Source organism: Ostrinia furnacalis, unplaced genomic scaffold, assembly GCF_004193835.3.
Source record: "Ostrinia furnacalis isolate ACB-3 unplaced genomic scaffold, ASM419383v2 OfSCF0212, whole genome shotgun sequence".
Lineage (NCBI taxonomy): Eukaryota > Metazoa > Arthropoda > Insecta > Lepidoptera > Crambidae > Ostrinia > Ostrinia furnacalis.
Genome location: NW_021130451.1, coordinates 63,428 through 87,911, shown reverse-complemented (window position 1 = coordinate 87,911; position 24,484 = coordinate 63,428). Strand labels below are relative to the sequence as shown.

General features: G+C 37.4%; 2 protein-coding genes across 14 annotated transcripts in view; one reads left to right on the top strand and one right to left on the bottom strand.

The window, feature by feature from the left end:
* Positions 1–7,862, bottom strand: part of Ranbp16 (Ran-binding protein 16) — a 37,354-nt gene extending 29,492 nt beyond the window's left edge. For 8 of the 13 annotated variants that reach the window (XM_028309510.1, XM_028309529.1, XM_028309546.1 and 5 more), the window contains exons 1-6: positions 7,819–7,862; positions 3,509–3,604; positions 2,688–2,717; positions 2,439–2,527; positions 1,650–1,749; positions 617–724 (exon numbers count right to left, since the gene is read on the bottom strand). In XM_028309510.1, the coding sequence (XP_028165311.1) occupies positions 617–724; positions 1,650–1,749; positions 2,439–2,527; positions 2,688–2,717; positions 3,509–3,604; positions 7,819–7,833 (438 nt within the window). In that variant the 5' untranslated portion in view covers positions 7,834–7,862. Of the gene's footprint in view, positions 1–616; positions 725–1,649; positions 1,750–2,438; positions 2,536–2,598; positions 2,718–3,508; positions 3,605–7,818 lie in introns of all 13 variants that reach the window. The other 5 variants (XM_028309537.1, XM_028309520.1, XM_028309502.1 and 2 more) reach the window with 2 other exon arrangements.
* A 529-nt stretch (positions 7,863–8,391) lies between these two features.
* On the top strand, positions 8,392–13,777 carry LOC114356285 (uncharacterized). The gene is made up of 3 exons (XM_028309377.1): positions 8,392–8,612; positions 8,909–11,631; positions 13,745–13,777. Exons 1-3 carry the CDS (start codon positions 8,504–8,506, stop codon positions 13,775–13,777), a joined length of 2,865 nt encoding a protein of 954 aa, XP_028165178.1. The 5' UTR covers positions 8,392–8,503.
* Positions 13,778–24,484: the final 10,707 nt, after the last annotated feature.

The following is a 24,484-nucleotide window of genomic DNA, read 5'->3' as shown; positions in this document are numbered from 1 at the left end:
ATTTCCCAAACATACCAGAAGTTATTCTCGGAAAAAAGTTTGGTCGAATCGGCCCTAAGACATCTAAAATCAAATAAAATTCAAACTTAACTTTTTGGCCGTTTTAACTATTACTGTATATCAGGTTAGATTTTGCTGTTGAAGTTATATTGCTTTTAGTTAATTAACTGCAATTTAGTCACTTTGCTTTGTAGGCAGTCTAGGATGGACAATGCTACAGCTTATAAACCAGAATAACACCTAAAGCCTGGTCTGTGAGCACGTAGAATTTTGTCCAATGACCCCAAGCTACCCATCCTTATCGCTCGGGCGACATAATTAATGTTGCTGTCGCGACTGTGCGACGGGCGCCCGCAGTGAGTGTGCGAGCGCTACAGCAACATAATAACGCGCGAGCGATAAAGATGGGTAGCTTGGGGTCATTGGACAAAATTCTACGTTCTTGCAGACCAGACTATAGCTATTTAGGCAGGAATGTAGAGAACTAGAGACCTTCGTATCAATGAGACGGGGCCCCAAACTAAGGCACACTACGGCACTGTATTAAGGCTACTTTTTATTAATATCTAAACGGACGAACTTACAGCAAGTCACAGCGAAAACCTAGAATATTTACCTGCAAGAAGCTGGTGATGTCTCCCATAACATTTTGGAACACCAGTTGCTCCTTAACGGTGTCGAACCAGCTCAGCTTCGTGATTCGCGCGAACAGGGATACCAGCGACTGGGAATAAAGGGATATTTAAATTAATAAATTACGGTCCAAGGATATCTATAATAAAGTGTTAGTTACATTATTTATAAGAGCAAAATGGCTTGACTCATTTTGATATGGTGGACCTAGATCAAGTGGAAACGATAAGTGATCTCACTCTATTATTAAATTTCTAAACTATACAAAATATTGAAAAACTTGTTACTAATTCTGAAAGTGCTTCACGAGCTCTATCAAACGGTATCATTAATAGGTTACAGAATAAACTAGATCCATCCGAAAATTCAATGTTACCAAAAGTTTTCAGTTTTTCGATATCTCGTATAGTTTAAAAATAATCGAGTGGAGATGACTAATCGAATCCACACTGTATAGGTAACTTTTTACCATTCCACCCTGTGCCTATACAGGGTAACTTTTTACCAAACTACCCAAAAAATAAGTGTAATGTTTTTAGTTTATTTAATAACTGCGGGTAGTCCGCGACGTAGTATCTCAATGACGACGATCAATTCGTCGTTTAAGTTCTATTACCACGTAAGTCATTTTTAGCAACTTTTCAGGAGATTGGACGAAACGACGCGTCTTTCGATTCTCTAACGAATGGCATCAAAATGTCAAAGCCGCCAAACAATGATTTACGTGGTGATAAAACTTAACCAACGGATTGTCTGTTATAGTCTGGTCCGTGAGCACGTAGAATTTTGTGAAAAGACCCCAAGACACCCATCCTTATTGCTCGCGCGTAATTATATTGCTGTCGCGACTGTGCGACGCGCGCCCGCAGTGAGTGTGCGAGCGCGATAGCAACAATAAGGATGGGTAGCTTGGGGTCATTCGACAAAATTCTACGTGCTCACGGACCGGGGTTTAGATAGTAAGTACGAAGTCGAGACTGCTAGTTCAGATAATTCAGATTCATGGTTGTACATACCTGTACAACGAAGTTTGCGAGTTTGGGCCGTGTGGCCAGGTAGTTGAGAACATAGTTCCGTATGTCCAACAGCTGCTGCACCGACAAACTGGTCGAAGACCTGCGGAGAACACATTTATATTGGTAAGGTAATGTCCAACAATGACAGTTTAACTTTCCCCGGGGACAAACTTGACCTTCATTGGTTGGGTTTTTATGGCGGTCAAACTGTAGATCCTGGCTAAACAGGAGTTGCAGCGGTGGGAACGAGAGGTACGAATAGTCCCGTTGGTAAATGTGTTGTGAAATATAAGCAATTCCTGAAGGGATACGCAACATGATAAAAAGGCTTTTTATCGATATTAGAGGATAAGATACATTTGTCCTCGTGCGTGTAAAATCACGCTGCTGGTTCCACGCAGGACAAAGATTTTGTATTGTGTGCCCGCAGCCGATCAGCGTTCCGCGTGCGTGTAGCCGCATACGGATTAAAGGACAAAACACACTTATCAACCCGGAAACGGATCGGAACCGTATCAATTAGTGGCGGTCAGTATTATTTCTATGAAACTCCTTACTGCAACGCAAACTTATCCGCACCGTAACATAAACGCCTCGCCTCACGCCTGTTAGTTGATCCCTTTCCGGGTTGATAGGTGTGCTATGACCTTTAATCCACACGCGTGCTGAAATCCGTAGTACAGGAAAAAGGCATTTATAATAACAGTTTTACTGGTAGTTCTTCTTTGCTCAGGGTGTCTGACAGGCTCCCCTATACTAACACGCCAGTCGTTATGAAAGCAGTCTTACTGGTAGTTCTTCTCCCTGTTGATGAGCTTGGTGAGCGTGGTGGCGGCCAGCAGCTGGGAGTAGCAGGAGTCGGCTCGCTCCAGCAGCGCCTGGCATTCGCTCAGGGTGTCTGACAGGCTCCCCTATACTAACACGCCAGTCGTTATGAAAGCAGTCTTACTGGTAGTTCTTCTCCCTGTTGATGAGCTTGGTGAGCGTGGTGGCGGCCAGCAGCTGGGAGTAGCAGGAGTCGGCTCGCTCCAGCAGCGCCTGGCATTTGCTCAGGGTGTCTGGGGACTCCTGTGAAGAAGAACAGTTATATAACTCACACTGACTAACTGACATAGTGAGTGATCTTTCAACGCACAGCCCAAACCACTGGACGGATCGGGCTGAAATGGCAATGCCAGATTTTGTATGGAAGGTGGCGTCTTTTTTTTTTCGCGCGGCCATCGAAACCTTATTTTTTTATTATAAAATAGTGTAATAAAATAAACCAAACTTACTATGATAATATGTATACCTCTAAACTCAGTCTGAACTGAGTTACGAGCATTAGAAGTTTGATGATTTTACATACTAGATTTGCTTTCTGCGTGCAAGCTTTGTAAGAAATTGCAACAAAATAGTGACATTGTATGTGTAAACAAACAATAACATCAATTATAGGCTCCAGACATCAGTATGGAGAAGAATTAGCGCAATAAAAAAAGACATCACTATTTTGTTGCAATTTCTTACAAAACTTGCGCGCAAAAAGCAAATCTTAGTATGTAAAACATCAAACTTCGAATGCTCGTAACTCAGCTCAGTTCAGACTGAGTTTAGAGGTATACATGTCAATGTCTATTTGATGTTAACCAAACTTACTATGACTAGTAAGTTTGGTTTATTACACTATTTTGTAACCAAAAAACATGGTTTGGTCGATGGCTGCGCGAAAAAAAAAAGCCAATTTCCGGCATTGTCTTTGCAGGTAGATGTTATGACGTAGGCATCCGCTAAGAAAGGATTTTACGAAACTCCACCCCTCAACGGGATCCACGCGTACGAAGCCGTGGGCTGCCGCTAGTGTATAAATAAATGAGTACCTGGAAGGAAACAACAGCCTTCTCCGCCTGGTCCCGGAGGATCGGGTCCTGGGACTCATACAGCTGCTTGCACAGTATTTCTATTTGAATCACCTCCTGCAACAGGACATACAAACATAGATAAAAACTTTCCCTTAGCCTAGGCGCAGACCGCCGACTTTTAGGCTGGTTTTAGTCACGCTGACCGTCAGCGCTGACAGCCGAAATGTATGAAGCGTCGGCGCAGAGCGATCAGCGTCACTCAGGAACGTTCCCTTCTATTACATACATATTGATGATATTGATCTGTCAGCGCTGACGATCAGGCAGCGGTCAGCGCGACTCTAAAACAGTTAAGTTTTACAACGAATTTAAGTTGTATGAAGAATCGACCGATACCAAATTGGTGTAATGTACGTACTAACTGCCCGACCCAACAATCGGCCAATTAAAAATCGGTGGGCCTAGGCTTAGTTAAATAAAAACTAAGAACTTAAACACTAAAAATGTGTGTCGAAAGGGACGCCTGAGGCAATATTATTTTTTTGTTTCAAAATTAGTTTTTAAGATAAATAAGTTTAGCATCAGGAATAGCAATCATAGCAATGCAGGAATCCTAATAATTTATTGATTTAAGTATTTCTTTTAGTCGATTGAGGCGACAGCCCTACAGTGTACGTATCGGACTGTAGAGGCAGATTCGAGGGTCAAAATCAAAATCAAAACTATCTTTATTTGTATAGACTAATTAAATTAGTACATACAAATCGTCAAATGCTCTTAAGGAGCCTGTACATAGCCGAATACATGTCTCATTATTATTTTGCCCTACCAGCGCTTCGAGACAAACATTTGGCAAGTGCTGAGAAGAAGCGCCGCAACTAACTCAGTCACCACTGTCTGCCGGTTTAAAAATATAAATAAGTAGTAGTCAATAGGTCGTCAGTTCAATCTGTCGTTTGCTGAACTAGTGCAATAAAATGTTTTACACTATGTTTGTTATACTCAGTAATGTTGTCGACTGAACGTGACGCTGCACCTTTGCCTTTGGTCACTGTTCGATATTGATAATATTCTAGAATTAAATGCTTTGTCACTCTCTGACTAATGCTTATTTCATTAATATGAAAAGATCAAAAGAGACTGATAATATTGGTATGAAATCCTCCATCCGCCTACTACATGACCTAATAATGACAGCTATCATGCATCAACTGAAGAAAGCTTTGATTGTCTGGCAAACAGACCTTTAGAGTAGGCGCACACCGTTGATTTTTAGTTGGCCGATAGTTGTGCCCGATTTTAAATTGTATGAAGAATCGGTCAAATCGAATCGGCGTAGTGTGCGCACTCCCATACATGCCCATACTGATCAACTGTCCGACTAAACTATCGGCCGACGAAAAATCAACGGTGTGCGCCTACTCTTAAAACTGAAGAAAGATTTTATTGTCTGGCAAACAGACCTTTAGAAAAGAAAAAAAATTGAAAATACTAACTCAGTCAGTGCCTGACGTATGGAAGTGGCACGAGCTGTGGGTCTAGACAAAGTGCAAATTATAATCGCAAACCAGTCGAAAAGTGGTCGAAAAGCCCCTTTTTTGTATGGAGTTTTGACGGCCGTTTGGTGTAGTGGTTCAGAACGGACTACTATGCCGAGAGGTCCCGGGTTCGATTCCCGGCCGGGCAGAAATTGAAATGATGAATTTTAATTTCTGTGACGGGTCTGGGTGTGACTATGTATAATATGTATGTATTTAAAAAAAAAAGTATATAAGTAGTATATCCGTTAAGCTAGCACCCATAACACAAGCATTAAGTTGCTTACTTTGGGGCTAGCTGGCGCTGTGTGAAATTATTGTCCAAAGATTTATTATTTATTATTCTACTTTCGATTCGATCAAAAAGTGCGTTTTGTCTAGGGGGGATGGTGTTTTTGTAACGTCATCATGCTCAGTCAAATTATATGACAATGAACTCCTCCCGTGCCGGTCATGTACCTCAGGCACTGACTAAGTTACTTGCTACTGCTAGACCTAATAAATCAAATTATTTTTCTTGAAACTGCATAAAGTTTACCACAACAACCAATACTTCTTTTACTTAACGAGTATGGCTGACTGTGAGTCTGCCCTACTCAGTACATTGTGTTGATACTTGGGTCAATAAAAACTATTGTTATGTTATGACAATAGAACCACTCCCAAATGCAATGTTTCTTAACCAACAGGGCACAACATGTTAGAATTTTTTATTGGTTTTCGATCTTAAGATAAGTAGATAAAGTTCAATTTATGGTGGCAATATATTCGCGAAAAAATGGGATAAACCCATTTGATCAGAATTCATACTAATAAGAATAACAATCTTAGCACAAAATAAAATACAGGGAACCCCTGTATAATATACAGTGTTGCCATTCGCTACAAAATATCATTCAAAAAAAGGGGATTCCCCGAATTTGTCACAGAATAAATAATGAAAAATTCCGTGCCCTTTTCTACTGGTCCGAATTTAAAGTTGCGTTTGAAATATGAAATGGTTCAAATATTTACATGAAAATTGACAGGTCATTGAACGAAATAGGTTTTCTACTCCGATGCAAGCAATTGAATATCTAATATCTGCACTCAATTGTATATTGCAACTTGAATTTTGAGTAATAAATAAGTTTATATTTTTATTTTGTTTAGAGTTAGGTTTGCCTAGTAGTTTAAAAAAAATCTGTTTATTGTAAATAAAAACTAGGTTACTTGAATGTGTTAATTATTATGTAAAAAAATGTGTGATTCGAGTTATAAAAACCTGAAATTGATAATATTTGTAACATTAATCCCATCAAAAACAATACTTGTCAAAAAAACCAAGTCTCGCAACTCAGTTGTTCTATGGTAAAAAGTTGTGAGATCCATGTAATACCAAGTCCAGGCCAGGAAATCTTTAACGTTTTACATAAATTATTGACTTGGCCATCGCACTAAATAATTTAATTTACACGTGTTCTCATGCGATGGCCAAGTCAATATATTTATGTAAAATGTTAAAGATTTCCTGGCCTGGACTTGGTATTACATGGATCTCACAACTTTTTACCGTAGAACAACTGAGTTGCGAGACTTGGTTTTTTTGACAAGTATTGTTTTTGATGGGATCTCATTTCTTTTTGTATTTTGTAGACAGCAGTTATGTATCTAGAAAACTGGACCGAAATTGAAAAATTTTACTCGACTTGGCGGTTGCACTACCGTGCCCCCAAATATTTTAGTTTTTCCTTGATTCATACACCAAACACTACTTATATTCCAAATTTGAAGCTTCTAGGTCTGCTAGAAGTGCCTTAGAATTTTGATGATCGGTGAGTCAGTCAGTCAGTCAGTCAGTGAGTGACAAAATTAAGTAATTTTGACCCGTTATAATTCTTAAACTACTGGTTCAAATTGAATGAAATTTTAAATATACCGTGTCTTTACAATGCCTGCATAGCTAATGAAAATTCAGCCTTCTAGTTTTATCCACAACGAAGTTACAGGCGGTCGAAAATGGCCTGAATTGCTTCGAGAAAAGGATGGTACGGCCGTGCCGCTTTTTTGCTAGACTTGGTGGGGGCACTGCCGTGCCCCCAGATTACACTAAACTTTGCAGAGTCATTTTTGCAGTAACTGCAGTTATATTTAGAACCTTAGTAAGGTTTTTCTTCATTGAATAAAATGAACATGATTTTCATGGAAATGTATGGAAAAATATTGATGACAATGAATTCATTGACTATCGTAATTACATTGATATTATATTAATTTCGAGTTTTATATCAAACTAAAATCTTAATTTTTGGTGTTTTTTTTCTGGGCTTCTTATTGTTGGGGGATTTGCCAAAACTTAGATTTATTTACTTAACTTTTCCCCAAAATATCAATTCCCCATCGTTGTATTGCTCAAATTTATCGAATAACTTCAAGATTTCTTCCCTACACTGACAAAAATAGTATTTGTTGATTGAATTTCAAGGGTAACTTGTACGTCAACCTAAAACAACAAAATATAACCAAAAAGCCGGCAAATAACCTACCATTCGCTAAGTCTGTTGATTCATTACGAATTGATGCTCTCATTAATCTAAATTGAAGTTAATTACTATGAATAATTCCAGTAAGAAACTCTCTCTTCCATACATCTACTCCGGAAATGTTGTCCTGAATCTATGGAAAATAATCGGCCAATACAAAACTTTTATATGGAGGATAGATTGGGTATTATAAAATAACGTTAGCTACGTAATGTCAACCTCTAATTCAGTTAAAATCATGCAATAATCGTAATATTTTGATACTCACCTGTTCTTCAGCCATTTTTGTTATTTTCTCGCATTTGAATAGCCGTTTCGTTTCACATAGTGTGATTAGAAATCAAACACCTCGCACCATAATAATTATTTACTGCAAACTGTAATAAATTAAGGGAAAAATAAAGTTGAATTAATAATTAGATTTCTTAATTTTGTATTCATAGTATAAAATATTGGATATATAATTTATAATGCTTATTTGAAATATTTCTCAATAAAATTTAAAACTCGATAAACTATAAACTACGACGCGAACTGCTAGAAACGGAACGTAGCATTTTATAGTTGCGTTCACATAAATTTTAATTTTGAAAGAGTAGCGCAACCAAAATGCCACAAATTATTAAATTTTTTGTTGCATTTTTTCACTAAAGAGATAATCGTGACATTTTTATTAGTGACTGAGATTTATAAAGCACTTATTAGTAATATTATAAATTAAACACTAAGCAATGACTTTTGTCCAAGTTCTAGTACTGGCAGATTATTGCAGAAGACAGGAATCTAGAGACAAAAAAAGAAGTACAAAAATGCCCTAGAACAATTGCTAAACTGACAAATTTTTCGTTGATTTGGCTGTCGTGGCTTTTTAAACTTTTTCATGTTAGAAAAATGTAGTTATTTTCGCTAATTATCATTTCCAAAATTCCAACCGTGTATAAAGTTACACAAAGATGTTAAGGACTACAGTATCAAAACTTCGGCACGTTTGTGCACTTGCTTATTTCGTACCACGTCTCCTTCGAGGAAATATACGATACGTACCTGGACGATTCGAAAAATGTAAGTTTATTGCATGCTATTCAAATGCTCCTATTTTTTGCACTACATTTTCACGACGAAGCAGGGAGAACTCTACTTTTCAAAGTAGTTTAGACAGCATCACAACACTGACACTTATTTAGTAATTTTATATTATTTTAATTATATCCCTACATATTCAACTGAGGATAGATTAAGCATGCGGAAAAATAGCGAAAAAAGGGCGCGCAATATCTATCACTTTCAAAGCAAACATAGTTGCAACATTTTATTAAGATTTCGGGCATTTTAATAAAACTTTTCTCGCTATTTTTCAGTATCTGTCAGCGTTCAAAGAAGAGTCGACAAAAGCACAGATTCCGGTTCCAAAGACGAAAGCGACTACGAAAGATGTCAACGGATAATAGATCGTGCTTTTTCGCCGAACCCACCACACACTCACTACATCCCAGATACAAGTGCCAAGCACAAAGAGAGTCTCATGCATATGGTGACTCCTGAAATGCCGTCAAACCCAGAGAACCAATGTGAAAAATGTCAAAGAATCATCAAAGAAATATTTGGGGAAGATTCGAATGCTGGTGACAAAAAGAGTGACGTGGTCGATCCCATTTGCATACCAATCACTGAACTACAAGCTACGACTGCCAAAGAAAATGTGGAAACACTTGCACAAAAGGTCGAAGTTATTGATGAGACGCCATTAGTCGAAGCTGCTGCCAAATCTAAGATCGAGGGCTTCAATGCACATCCTAAAGTATTAGGAAACAGAAAAAAACGACGAACTATTGACAAAATTACTATTCTAAACTTTTCATCTGATAGATCAGGCCGCCGAAAAGGCACTTCGCGAAAGGATAGCAACTTCGACGAACTGGCACGACGCTGCCTAGATTCACCAAGTGGTCAAATTGACGAACGGATTCTTAAAGAAATGGAAAAGCTTGGTGTTCCACCGAGTACTCGAAGAGGCTCCAGGCGAACAGCAACCGATGTTGGAATCATTCAGCCTGATATTATGAAACGACCCCGAAGACCAGTTGAGAAGACTGAACTGGACTTCATAGCAAAACTTAGAAGACTAGAGGAATTAGAAAGCCTGAATAATATTTTGCCTCCACCTTTTGAACTTATGCCTGTCAAAGCCAATTCGGTGAATCTAATTTCAAATTATGAAGATGAAGATAACTCTCTCTGTGTGGAAAGAATACAGCCTATACATTTAACAGACCCAATCGAATCTAGAGTTGAAAATATGTTTGAAAATGAAAATCTAACTAACTTGGGTTGTGGAAATAAGGAAGAAAGACCTCCACAACAATTGTTAGGACAAATGACTGCAGCAGTTATGTCAGGTGAATCTGATATGATGTCAGATAAAAACAAGACAGATCATTCAACGGTGAAAGATGAAGAAAGATTGAAATCAAAGCAAAGAACTTCAGTTGATTTAAATGAAGATGATGCTTTTCACAGAGAACTTGAAGTTGTCATAAGAAACAGCACAGGCGAAAAAATTTCATTACAGGAACTAAAGGAAATGGAGAAAGAAGATGCAGCTATTCTCCACGAGAAACTAGCATCGACCAATCTTTTAACTGATTTAGTTGATCCAAGCGACATTTCTCCACGAGCAGTTCAAACAAACTTATTAAACAATTACAATGAGGCTGAAACACTAAGAAATCTTTTACAGACTAGACTTGAACATCTCACGAAGAAAAGCACGAAACCATATCAATTTAAAGAAAATGCAGCAGATATTGCTGAAAAGGCATCACCTGCGATAAATTTCGAAGCAGATGATAATCAAGGGATTAATATTCTGAGAATGGAACGAATAAAGCCACCTCATCTCAAAGAAGATCTAAACATTATTTCCAAAGAAACATCCCCACACACTGAACCTGGCATCCTAATCAGAGAATTCAATAAACCTGAAACTATGAAAGAAAGTGATGAGCAAAAACCAGTATTTTTAAGCTATTCACCTACGCAAGAACCACTTACCCCTCACCAATACTATGAGCAACTATCATTTATATCGAGAGAAAGTGAGCCAGACACAATACATAATTACGAAGAAACTGATTATAGTGGTCCCGAAAGGGCACCTGCGCCAAGTCAAATTTTAGATACCGTAGGTGTTATACCAAAAGATGGTCTTCCTTCAGAACCAAACAAATCACTCACTGATAAAAATAATATGCAAAATGTTATTGATCAATCGGATCATTATCAAATTCTTGTGAATACTTATGACAAGAAAGTGCGTGATTCTGATGCCAAAGCTTTTGAATCTATTAATTTAGTGGAGGAACAACCCTCTTGTGGTCCACAATTTTCTCCTCACACTTTGTTGTCCTCCAGTGAGTTATCAAGGAGAGCTCTAGATGAAGAAGAATCGGAAGTGCCAGTCATAGCTGTAGAGATGGGTCGCATTGAAAGTGCTCCTTTACCAGATCCGATACCAGACCAACAAATGCTTATGTCTGGGTTAAGTAAAGACCCAATTGGTTCTGCATCAAATAGAGAACCAATTCTTAAAGAAACAGAGGAGTCATCAGAGACATCAAGAACAGTAACTCGAGAGACGTTATTGAATCCACTATTTGATAAAGGCACTGTACCTCATGTTACTGCAGACACAGCAAAAAGTGAAATGTCTCCCACTACTTTACCGAAAGAACACCCACAAAAGCCGCTATCATTGTCCGAAATGCTGAAGAGAGTAAGAGATCGGAATCGAATGGAACTTTGCAAGGAATTTGTGGAGTTGAAAATGCAGAGCACACAAGTAGATCCAGTTGTTGGAGGGTGCGGAAAGAAAAATCCTCCATGTCCTCCGCCGGCGCCTACCTGTCCGCCACCACCACCGCCACCGCCCCCGCCACAGAAACCACCTTGCCCCAACCCATGTAAACCAAAGTGCCCTCCAGGTTGCCCTCCTGCACCATGCGGGGAGCCCAAAACCAAATGTCCACCACCCAAGAAAAGTCCTNGGAATATTCCCTCAGATAGACTTAAGTTACAGATAGCTGTAAGAGGAGTTATTAAGTGGTTTTTCACTACTTTTAATAGCCTATTTGATACACCATCTAGGCCGGGTGCACTATCTATTTTAAGATTTATTATTATGGACTCGATTTCGGCCACATCAGTAGGTTCCAAGAACAACGATTGGACAGGTGCACCTTGCAATGAAACCTTGGCTGCTAATGACTTTTGAGTTTCATTTGTGTTTGTAAGTATTTTCTCTGCCAAACATTTACCGATAGTTGAAAAGAATTCATTGCAGTGGTTCAGAGATTTCTCTGTTGTGTCTTTAATTTTTATAAGCGCTTGAGATTTTTCTTTAGTTTTGTTTGTGTGTGTTATAGTCCTAATCGATTTCCAGAGTTTTTTTGGAGAATTTTTGTTTTTTTCTAGTTCTAATGATTCGTGTTCATGTTTGAGTTTTCTTAAAAGATCAGTATAAAAATTTCTGTAGCGGGTAAAAATTTTTCTTTTTATTTGATCATGAGGGTTGAGGATTAAACTTCTAATGCTCGTAACTCAGTTCAGACTGAGTTTAGAGGTATACATGCCATAGTAAGTTTGGTTTAAAACACTATTTTGAAATCAAAAAACAAAGTTTGGTCGATGGCCGCGCGAAAAAAAAAAGACGCCACCTTCCATACAAAATCTGGCATTGCCATTTAAGGGAGAGTCCGCTAATTTGGACCAGTTTTTTTCAATCCCATTTTACACATAGTTTTCCTTTGTTTTTGCTAATGTCCATGGTATATAATAAAAGATACATTATTCAACTTACTATTTCATAAGTATTAATTAACATGATTGTTGTATATTTAGCACAAATCAACAAAGTACGAGTTCAGAGCTTCGGTCCAATTTAGCCAACCGGTTCGATAATTTGTACCACAGGGTTACTAAATTGGATTTCAATAAATTTCAAGCCTTTAAAAAAACTATGGCAAAATATTATACGATACATTCTTAACAAATTAGGAAACGAAGAGGAACAGTAGTTAATAACATAGACAATCGATATTGTTTTACACGTTATCACGATTTTGAGTACAAGTTTTGTAATTCCAATTATCGTAACGCACACTTGTACCTAATCTACTTTGCCAGTCTTTTGCTTTCATTTATTGTTAGTCAAACATAACTACGCTATTATAACTTCAAAATATGATTTACTAAAAAAAATTTCAAAATCCTTTGGTAAAGTTCCATACAACTTGATGTGGTACAATTTAGCCGACTAGGTGATAGTGCTTTTAAAAAATCGGTAAAAAATATAGCTTATAAATACCGAAAAATGTTTCAAATAATTGTAATCCACACTAATTTACGCTTCTAAATAATATATTAGAAACACCCTGTGATTAAATTTAACAAAATTACATTCTAAACATGTATTGTCAAAAGTTACTTGAAAACAATGAAAAAATACTTTTCAAAATAAAACACACGTGTTTGTTGTCACGGCAAAAACCACATGGCCGATATTAATTGATTTTAGTTGTGTATCGCTGAGTGTTGCAATTACAGACATTCAATAAATACTTTACGAAATATGAGGGTGGTACAATTTACCCGGCGGTACAATATACCGAACTCTCCCCTATTAAATCCCGAAACGTCATTTAAAGGCATTTTACACAATAATACCTAGTCCAAATACCAATCGAATTTTCCACTATCAAAATCTAGTACCTACGTAAATAGTGGCAGGATTTTGCTTATTTGTGATAATGTGTGATATAGACGTGTTAGCTGTGTGATGATAACACCGTTTGTGTTTATGACAGTTTTCCCCCTGTGCAAACTGTGCATTGCTATCGGACTGATAGAGAACATGCGTCGAGCAATTTTAGGTTCATTTACAATACCGAATAGCCGATATAGATATAGATCTTTATCTATTTACATATTAGATACATCCGTGGTTCCTCTGAATAAGTTTGCTCGGCGTTTATGTTTGTTGTAGTGAAGAAATAAGTAAAAGTGTAATCCTAAATAAACGTAACAAATAGAGTGTGTTAAAATGGATTTACGCGCAAATTGAACGATCTGATGAAATGAGCGAATTCTCAAGACGTTTTAAATTGATTGGAATTCAATTCCAATATACGTTTTCACAGAACGACTCTACAACGAATATTAGCCTCATCTAGGGAACTAGGGAGGTATTAGTACATATTATGGGACAATTTGAGAAAGGCTTTGCTCCTTTTCTTTCTTTATAACTTCATTAGAACCCAAAAAACTAAAAAGGAAAACTCTTAACAAAGATACAAATTACAGTTTTGACAAATAAAAACCTCTCAAAGGCACACAAACAGACAAAAAGTCCTTTTCGAAAAGTGCTGTTCATGACAGCGTTTCCCCATGCATAGTAGTCAACGATAGCAAAACAATATCAGATTCATTTACTGATTGCCATAGCGCCGGCTGCGCAAGACAATCGACACAAAAAGGACACGCAAGCCGCCGGGATATGGGCGTGTATAGGGGTGCCACAAGGGAAGGTTAACCTGTATCGGGACCCACATTAAAACCAAATTAATGGGTTTTAAAGAAAAAATCCTACTGGAACGGGTAAAATTGCTCTTTAAAAGCTAAAATGCAAAAATAAATGAAATATAGAATCAAAAATCTTTGAAAAGAGTTCCAAGTTTTGGGGTTTTACAACGAGGAAGTTATGAGAAAAAATAAAGTAAAAATAACCTTTCCAAAAGAAAGAATCGGATCGAAAGAGCCTGAAAAAGTAAACATAAACTTTTCTAAAGAAAATCGCGTATCAAAATAGCCTGAGGTCTGTTTTTGCGTGCTGTGAAATTCTCCCTCCAATTTTGCCGTCAATAATGCGACACAATGTCATATTCATTAACAAATTGTTAGCTTATAATTGACTGGCTAGTTTGCTATTACATACAGCTGGCTATTTTGATCTGCAATGGATTTACCACTGAGAAATAAAAAGATATGCAAACTGAATGGATTCTTTTGCTTTTTAGTAATTTACATTTATACGTTACATAAATAATTGAACATAGAGAAAAAGACACTGATACCAAACTACGGCAATAGGTATATTTATTTTCAGGAACTTCAACATCACCCCCAATTTTCCACAGTTCATTTCCTTCACACGCGAGTCGCGGCGAGGAAACGAGTGCTGAACGGAAGCTGTACGAGTTGTTCGAAAGTTTCACAATGTATCGCGCAGCTTAACGCATGGTTAGCTGCTAATAAAGGCTATTACACAGCAACTACCCTTAAAGTCTTATTCAACTTTAAAAGGGGTTGTATTTTTTTATACACTACGAGGAAACTCTTGGCCTGTATCTCACCTGATGGTAAGTGATGATCAGGCCGAAGGTGGAAGCGAGCTTCACCCGGAATCCTCAACCACGGAGGAACCGGCTATCTTACCTCTAACTGCCGGAACACAACAATGCTGTTAACGTTGTTGTTATGGCGTCAGACTTAGGTAAGATGGTGGTAGCTAGCCAGGCTAACTTAGAACAAGCCCTACCACCAACCAAACCGAACAGAAAAATCTGCCCCCACTGAGAATCGAACCCCGAGACCTCTGCGTCTGAAGCAGGTGGTCTTACCACTAGACCACAGAGGCGGTTAATTTATATCGAGTGTTTGTAAAATGGTTCTCAATTTATTAATAACGCTGGCAATTTTAGACTTTTACATACGGGCCGTCTGTACTAACATTCAACACATTTTGATTCTACATTTTTGGGGACTTGAAGAAGGAAAAAGTAATTTTGTCTTGGAAAAGACCCTACTCGTAATATGTAGAGTTCTAATATTTCAAATTGTATGAGCAAGTACTAAACAGTTTTAATCGCGAAATGTCGCTAGCAAAAGGTATTTATTTATATTTTTACCCTTAAATCGCAGCGGAATTCACCAAACATGTAGATGAAAAGTATTTTTATTAACCTTACCACTTAGGGTTCTACAAGTTAGACGAGAAAGATAATTCCCCGTTAGGCTTATTTTACAAGCTTTTTATTACTTTCACATGTCTGGTGTCTGTCGTCAAATCTTGCAACTTAAAATTGACCCACTTCCCGGTTTTCTATTGAGCTGGTTAATCGTAATGCCAGCCCTGCTCACCTGAATAGGCTATTGTGAGTGTCACCATACAGGCGGCATCCGACTGCACGCGTGATTAGCGCGCTAATCAACTGCTAACGGCCCGTTAAGAAACAAACAACTACAGTGCGCCCGCACATCGCTGCCTATGATTTGCATGGTAATGTCGTTTGATTTCAGTCGTCATAGTTTACTGGTAATTTTATGGATAGTAGAGTTTTCTGCTCTACAACAATTTATTTGACAAAAAGAACGTTCTTTTCAATGCCGAAACCTGAGAGGTATTACCTCTCGCACTGAGATATTTCAACATGTCAGGTAAGTAGGTACGTTTAAAACTACTTTGGCATTAAGTTTTAGTAGTTTCTTACTGAACCCTGTAACGAATTGTAAATAAAAACGTGTGGTAAATACAATACGCCCTAAACAATTTTACTCGGAGCTCGTTAGTATGCACTACTTACGAAGTACTTACCAAAATTTTTCGTTTATTTTCTTTCCAAATTACGAACTACCATCGGCGCAAACCCATTGTTTTGTAGCACTGAGCAGTTGATTAAACAAGCTTACCCAGATCACACTGAAACTGCCCAGTTAATTGAGACTAACCAACTTTCAACCCTAATGCACCTCAATACGGATCAAATAGATTGAACTTTAATCTGTGGGGCCGTGGCTGTTTATTGGAAATCAGGTAGCTGATAATGGACTTTATTTAACGGTGATAGGACCTGAATTTCACGCACGGGTAAGTTTGCTTTATCAGAAATAAAAGCGCATGACTCCTGCTTACTGACAGCAGGTTATCCTGGCGCGAACCGACGGACACGTAATTTTAGCCTATAGCGATGCAATATGGCGGCGATATTTTTGCACAGGCTACGTAGAAATAATGGCGTATGTTAATCCAACGGCGCGAATTAATTACTGGTTTATGAAACTGGTTCATGCATTATTTACTCGTACAGAACACGTAAAAACGTATGTTAACCAAAACCAGTATATTAACCTAATTAACTCATGGACCTCTAAATGGTAGCATGAGACCACGGTAACAATTGATTTCTATTGTGTCTAGATTCTCTGGTACCTACTTGAAGGGCTACTAGTGACTGAGGCTGAGTTGCACCAATTCATTTTAACCGTTTGACCGTAAATTCTACGATAACCGGTGCTTTTTGTATGGAGTTTGACAGATTTTTGACATTTGTCAAAGTTAAAATAAGATGGTGCAACCCAGCCTTAGTTTTAATGCTATCTAGTCTAGTTAGTTACTCAAATATGGATCGCTTTAACCACCGATAAGAGTTAACTTAATTGAAATGGATTTAAAATCAGCTTTAACTGTAGTAAACAAACTCGCTGAAAACCCCGAAGTCTAAGTTTAATTAAAACTGAAAGAATGCATTATAAAACCCCGGGCTGGAGCGAAGAGGTCCGGCGTTCTTGCTTCGTGGGCTTTTTACTAAGTCGCGCATAGAAACAGATTGTAAGCACTGTGGCTACAACTAATGACACCATGTATTTAGTTTTGGTAGGAAAATTACAGGTGAATTTATGATTTCTATTCAATAAACTTGTTTTTAATGACTAGGTTTTACGAAAAAATAAGTTTTTTCAATTTTTAAGGTTGTGGCTTGGTTTGAAGAATCGAGCATGGTTTGACGTTTATTTATTCTTCTTTGACCGCTTTGGGCGGTGGCGGAGTGGCGTAGCAAAGGAAATTAATATTTTGCTATGTAAATAATGTTTTGAATAGTGAGATATAATATTTTAATTCCATGCGATTGTTTTCTGCCCTAATTAATTTTTTAAGATAAAACGTACTTAGATGAGATGCCTAACGTGTGGAGTCACTACCAAGTGCTTGTTTTTCAATGAATTTGTACCTACCGTACCCTTACACCGCTTAATTAAGGTCAACGAACCCGGCATGAATGACGGACACTCGGATATGCGTTTTCTCTTTTCATGTCATTCGTTAGCGGTTTTCGGTGTTGTTTTGCTCGGCGGCGAATTTGTTGGTGACATCTTGGATTTGGATAGTTCGCTTTTTGATTTTAAATTTCGTATGTCCAGGATAATGAATAGTCCAAGCAGTGATCGATACGGTTTCTTACGTCATCTTGTTACTAGATAAGGCCACCTTCCCCCAAAAGTAGAGCTAAAATAGGTAATGAGAAAAATGTTTTTCTGCCGGGGCTCAGCCTGGGGGAAACTGGGCAGTGAGCAAGCAGTGAAACGGTTTGTAGTTAAAACAACAAACTAAAAATATTGACGTGGAATATTAATGCAAAAAAGTGATAAATATAATTATCTTTCCAGACATAACGTCCCTGACAACGATCCACCTTGCCACTTCATAACAGGTCTTGCCTAGCTTTCAAAAGAAATCAAATGTAAGAATTTCTACTCGCTAAATTGGATAAGATAGTCACATTGAAATCTGCATTTTGTAGCGCCATCTTATTGTACTTTTAGATCACTAAGATTCCTTTCGCGAGCACTCAAAGAACTTGCAGTAAAGCAAATCCTCTGAACCATGTCAGCTTTTAAATAAATCAAGCAGTACGACAGTGACAGGGCACTCTGGATATTTCTCTCGGAAGATTGAATTTCATTCGGCCAGTGTATGAATAAATCAAAGGAACACTCCGATACGAACTTAAAACACTGTTTGGACTGGAAACGTAGAAACTGAATGACCCATTTCGCACATTGGTTGGGATTTCGGCTACTATACTACCTACGGCAGAGGTGGCAGGTTCGATTCGACAGTATTTTGAATGTGTAAAAATTGTAATTAAAAAAGTATTAAGATACATAGATAGGTAAGTGTCATATCAGCTGCCTGGGACCCAGTTGAAACTTTGCTTTATTATGGACTAGTTAAATGGGGAAGAATAACCTTTTTTTGTAAAGTTCAAAGCCTAGTTCAGAAATTAAAATTGGAAGTAAAATTATTTTAGTTAATCCCATGTAATTATCTCTATGTAGCTTCTACCTGTTTTTCAAGAGTTAGTATACTTTTACTGTGTGGTTTTATATTTGTTTTAGTTGTTTTTGTTCCCTGAAATAACCCTAGTAAGGAGGTAATAAAAGTCAGCGGCCTCTGTTAGTTGCTCAGCGTGTTCCTGGAACAAGAACCTTTACTTAACCCTGCAGAAGCTTGTAGAGTTCGCAAGGTAATGGCAAGAAAACAAAATTGATATCTTAACGTGTCTTTTCAAGCATGTAGTTATATTTTACAGGTAATCATATTTTACAGGTAATGGGATTGGTTACATATGTCATTTAAAAATAAAACGAAAAAAATGTATTTCAACAAACTTTTAAAACAAAGCGATTGTTAATTTCTGTGTGTGTGTAATCCAACCCTGACCAGGCACAAACCTCTACAAGTCAAGGGTCATTATAGTAAAAAAGAAATACAGTCACAGTAAGTTAAGATAGTTGCTTGATTAATTTTTAGTATTACTCGTATTAAGATGTCTTGATTTTTTTTTAATGCAAGACAAGGCATCTTTCGAGTACCCCTTGAAAAGTATCCCCAAAATAGCTTGAACAATCAATAAACGAATCAAGATTTAACTTCGTCTATACGTCTAACAGCTTAAAAAATTAAGTTCCTTCTGCTGCTGACGGCGCGGCAGTAACATCTAGACAAATTAAGTGAGAGTGATAAGTGGCTGCTCGGCGGTGATAAAACGCGGCGACTCTGGCGGCCGTAAAACTACTGCGGGCCTGAGAAGAGATTACAATCCAATACGGACTACTCGAGGTATAAAGAAGAAAAGACGTAAAACGAATCTAAATATACGAGTATTTATAACTCAAAGGTGACTGACTGACTGAATGACCCAAACCACTTGACGGATTGGGCTGAAATTTGGCATGCAGGTAGATGTTATGACGTAGGCATCAGCTAAGAAAGGATTTTACGAAACTTTAGGCATTTTTAATTAAAGCTAGAGACTAGAAATCGCAAACTCTTTCCCGAACACTATAATCCGGGCCTTTCCAAGGCGAGAGTGAACAAGCACTTACAGGGAACATAAATGTACCATCCTAGACTGCACGCACATCGATTTTAACATCAGGTACGATTGCGGTCAAATACCTACCTTATAGGTTCAATTCCTACTTGAGGCAGTACATTTAAATTGTATAACTAGAATAGCCAAGTAAAATAATATATTTGATATGGTAAAGAGCGTGGTAACTTTAGCAAGTTTAAACCTAGTTCAATCACTTGGAGCACTTTCAACATGGCTTTACTTTTCCATACAAAAAGAAACACGGGATATTTACGGTCATTATGACTTTAATATCAACTGCAGGCCACAGTTTGTGGTTTAAACGATTTCTTTAGTCCGACTCAACAGTTAAAAACTTGCTTTTTTGTGCATAATTTTTTTTTTAAATGTCTTTGATTTTTTTGAAATGAAATGTTTGGTAAATAATGTTTTCAGAAGCAAGCAGCAAGAAATTAAGAATTTCTGAATTTCAATTTATATTTTGCAACTATTGTTAAATCAACGTATACTATTTACATTTACTTACATGCAGACGAATGTTGATATCTGTATTATCGAGAATCACTTTAAAAAAACAAAGGTCATGTTCATACCAGCAGTTTATAAGTACTTCAAGAAACTTAAAATACTTAACCATTGTAATGAAAACTTTTGTTCTATATCAGTGAAACTTCATGACATCTTTCCTAACAACCAACGTAAGTGAGATAAGGTTTTTCCTGTTAGAATAAACTTCAGTAATATTTATAACTAGTAGAATCAAGAACAGTCCCATTATTATTATATTTTACCGAACCAAACCAATTACTTTATTTTTATTGGAGCTCGGTCACGATTTCCTTTCTTTTGTTATCGCGTGGTCTCCAGTCTCAAATTCAATAAGTCAACTGGAAGAAATCGCTTCCCCACTCAGGGGACAGGGTAAACAGAATTGTGTGATATCGCGCGGTCAGATTTAGTTTAAGTTTAGACTCGAGCTAGTGTTGTAAGGTTTTTCACTAACAGTTTTACTTAAGTGTCTAAAATAATAATAGGTACATATTACTGAAGTTAGGTATTACATTTATAATTTTAATTTGGTGATAAAATCCAATTTTGGAGCGTCTCTCGTTGTCGACCAGACACACAATCTATACTTATAATAAATCTGTAGAGAGGTCAATTCTGTACATGAAATATATTTTCAAAATAACTATCAGGGGGTGATTAGTGATCGATACTGATGCCAAAAATGCAATCAGTAAAAATTTTGTCTGTCTGTCTGTCTGTCTGTCTGTCTGTATGTTCCTTATAGAAACAAAAACTACTTGACCGATTTTAACGAAACTTGGTACAATTATTTTTCATACTCCTGGGCAGGTTATAGGATACTTAGGAATTCCCACGGGAACAGGAATTAGCGGGAAAATCCTTTTGTACGAAAAATCTAAACCGCTTAAGTAAGACGCTTGAAATTTGGCATGCAGGTACCTTAGTAAACTTAAAGCTTAGTTACAACAGGATATTGCAAAATTCCCACGGGAACGGGAGTTAGTGGGAAAAAACATTTTGTATGAAAAAATCTAAACCGCGTAAGATAGACTCTTGAAATTTGGCATGCAGGTACCTTAGTAAACTTAAAGCTTAGTTACAACAGGATATTGCAAAATTCTCACGGGAACGGGAGTTAGCGGGAAAAAACATTTGTATGGAAAAATCTGAACCGCGTAAGATAGATGAAGGGGGGGTAAAACGAGATCCACGGGCACGAAGTCGCGGGCGGCCGCTAGTAAGTAATAATTTTAGAATGAATGGTAATTAATTTGTAAATGCTTTATTCTGATTTCATTGGATTTCCAATTTACCATTTGGCAGACAGGAGTTTTAACGAGTAATAAAAAGCCTTTTGAAAATTGTAATTGTAACAAGAAATATTAATTTGGTCCTTGTTACTTACAATCTTCGTGGTATTTTTTATTACTGATCATTACACTTAGTTTACCTACTTGTACAGTATGTTAAAAATAGCTAATTCAAAGGTCATTTTAGTGCACCAATTAAATTTTTTATACGCGACTAACATAAAAAACTCGGAAACACTTTCAGCTTGTCGATATCATTTTACTACACATCACTACTGCTGAATACAACTCGTAAGTGTTTTAGTGCTGGGCGGTAACCGAGGAAAAATGCTTTCGACCCACGACTTATGAGCCTGTTTGTTCCCAGCCAAGTTCCACGAAATAAGCGGCCCTAATAGTTATTTGCGAGGACTGAAACATATTATAGTTACTGTTTTTTCTTACATTAGTGAACAAATATGTACTTATGAAGCTTCCGATGTTCAGTTGCTGGATAAAATACGATAAGATACCTTTTAAAAACGGAACTATGTATTTTCACCTCTCGTTCCCACTGTTGACTCTTGTGTAGCCAGGATCTACAGCTTGACCGCTAATAAAAACCCAACCAGTAAAGGTCAAGTGTGTCCCGGTTTAATTTTTTTTTTACTTAAGGTTACTTAATAAAAAAAACAAACCTTTGTTTGGCACTGGAGGGAAGTTGAACCTTAACTTCCAATCCAACTTCTCCTGTTTTCTTCTATCTGTTAAGAAAAAATTTAAAAATGATCGTGGGCAGTCGTCCTACGAAGCCTACTTCGTACCTTAATTTATTGTTAAATAAAATATTTTGCCTGAGCCAGACTGTAGTCATAACAAAACCCCAGCTCACGTCACACCCGACATAAAAGTCACCGTGTCACTGCAGCATTATTTCATTACGCAAATTGAATAGTTAATCCCTTTATTCGAAATGAAATTGAAACATTTAATAAGGGACCACAAACCAAAGGCTATTAATCTCGGACCTTTTAAAGGGCTTTAGATTAAAATCGTAATGAATTAAGTAATTCGAGTGAAGCGACGCGGGAAATGACAAGTGCCTGATTGCGGGGAATGTCCGCATTTAATGGCTTGTGATGAGCAGAGCAGCGCAAGTTAAAAGGGAAAACGGGTAGTGCCCAGGGAAGTATCGGAGTGACTATTAAAGAAGGGCAAAGTGGAACTGAAACTCGTTAGTAGCCGATATCTTCCTTGGGATTATGGTCTGGGGTTCTTACAAGTAAGAGTGGACGAAAACTGGGCGAGGATGTTTTGTATCATCATATATCTGCGCTTATTTATAAAATATACCGATAAACAGTGAATGTTTTTAGAGCGAACAGGTCATATACAATACTGCATTCGGCACACACGGTAACCGGTATGATGGACAATCTATTTTTATTTTAAAACTTGATCGCCATTACAAAAACTCAAGACGTTAATGTTGATAAATATTAATTAACGAATTGTCATGTTTATTTAGCGTTTGCCCATATGGATTACCTTCAGTGCAACTTATTTTGTGTCTATCAAAATTTTATCTTCTTTAAAAAACTCACTCAAATACATTATTTTAAAGTGTTAAGTGTTGCATCCGCAGCTTGGACGATGTGCCGTAGTCATCATACTTAGTTAAATAGTTACATACACATTTTTTTGTCACATTTGTTCACTGCACAAGCTCGTAGTTGGGCAGAACGTGACAAACAAACGTTGAACATAAAACCTGTTTCAGAATACCCGCTCGGACCAGCCATCCAATTTGGAAGTTGTGCTCTGCTTAGCTACAAAGTTGCATGCCTTGTCGAGAGCTGCCTGATTTTTTATTCGCACGTAAAATGCGACTGTATGTAAGTAGATATGAATGAAGTAAGCTCACATGTAACTTTCTGGTACCACCCAAGTCGATTGACGACCTCATAAAGGTAGCAGGAAGGCGCTGGATGCAGGCCGCCACCAACCGGCCATTGTAGTAATCATTGGCCATTGTAGTATCAATCATGTAGTAATCATCATACAGCCTATGTTCAGCAGTGGACGTCGTATGGCTGAAATGATGATGATGATGACATGCAACTTATAGGTACTAGTAGACTCTACAGTTTATGCACATTTGCACAATCACTCTTTCTACTACACACGTACACTCTCGCTAACAAGTTATTTTTAGAAACGACACGGTTAAGATTTGCGGAAAGAAAATTTTTATCAAATCAAAAATACTTTATTCATCACTGGTGGCACTATTAATGAACGTCAAAATACAGTAAAAATAAGGTAGCCTTTTAGGGGAACTTTACATGTCTCCTTATCTTTTGGGCCCTACCGGCGCTTCGAGACAAACATATGGCAAGTGCCTATGAAGCCTATTTCTAATGAAATAGGTATTAATTTTATTACCAAACTGCAAGTAAAGTTTACAGCACAAGTTACAATGTGCGTATTTTATCTAGTTTTTAATAAGTATACGGTAGATATTCTTTACCTTCGTTTACTAAGATTAATTTACATGGCGGTGATCCTACTCTATCATAGACTATTGTAGGTAGTAGCAGTTAAATATTCGCTGAAGTTCAAGCTTTTATGATATTACGAGGATTTGGTGTGAATGTAAATACTTATTCGGGCCATAAATCATATTTTGTAATACGTTTGATGAAGAAGACGTAAAATCTGGGAAATACGAGTATAATATGTAAGTGCTTGTTTGACCCTTTGTTCTCATTTGAAAGAAAATCTTATAGTAATCAATTTGATACAAAGTATGCCTTTTACAACGTTTTTCGTAAAAGGTAGGTAGGTAAGTATTTACTACGGCAATTTTCAATTTAGCCATTACATTATGTTACGAGTCTAAGGC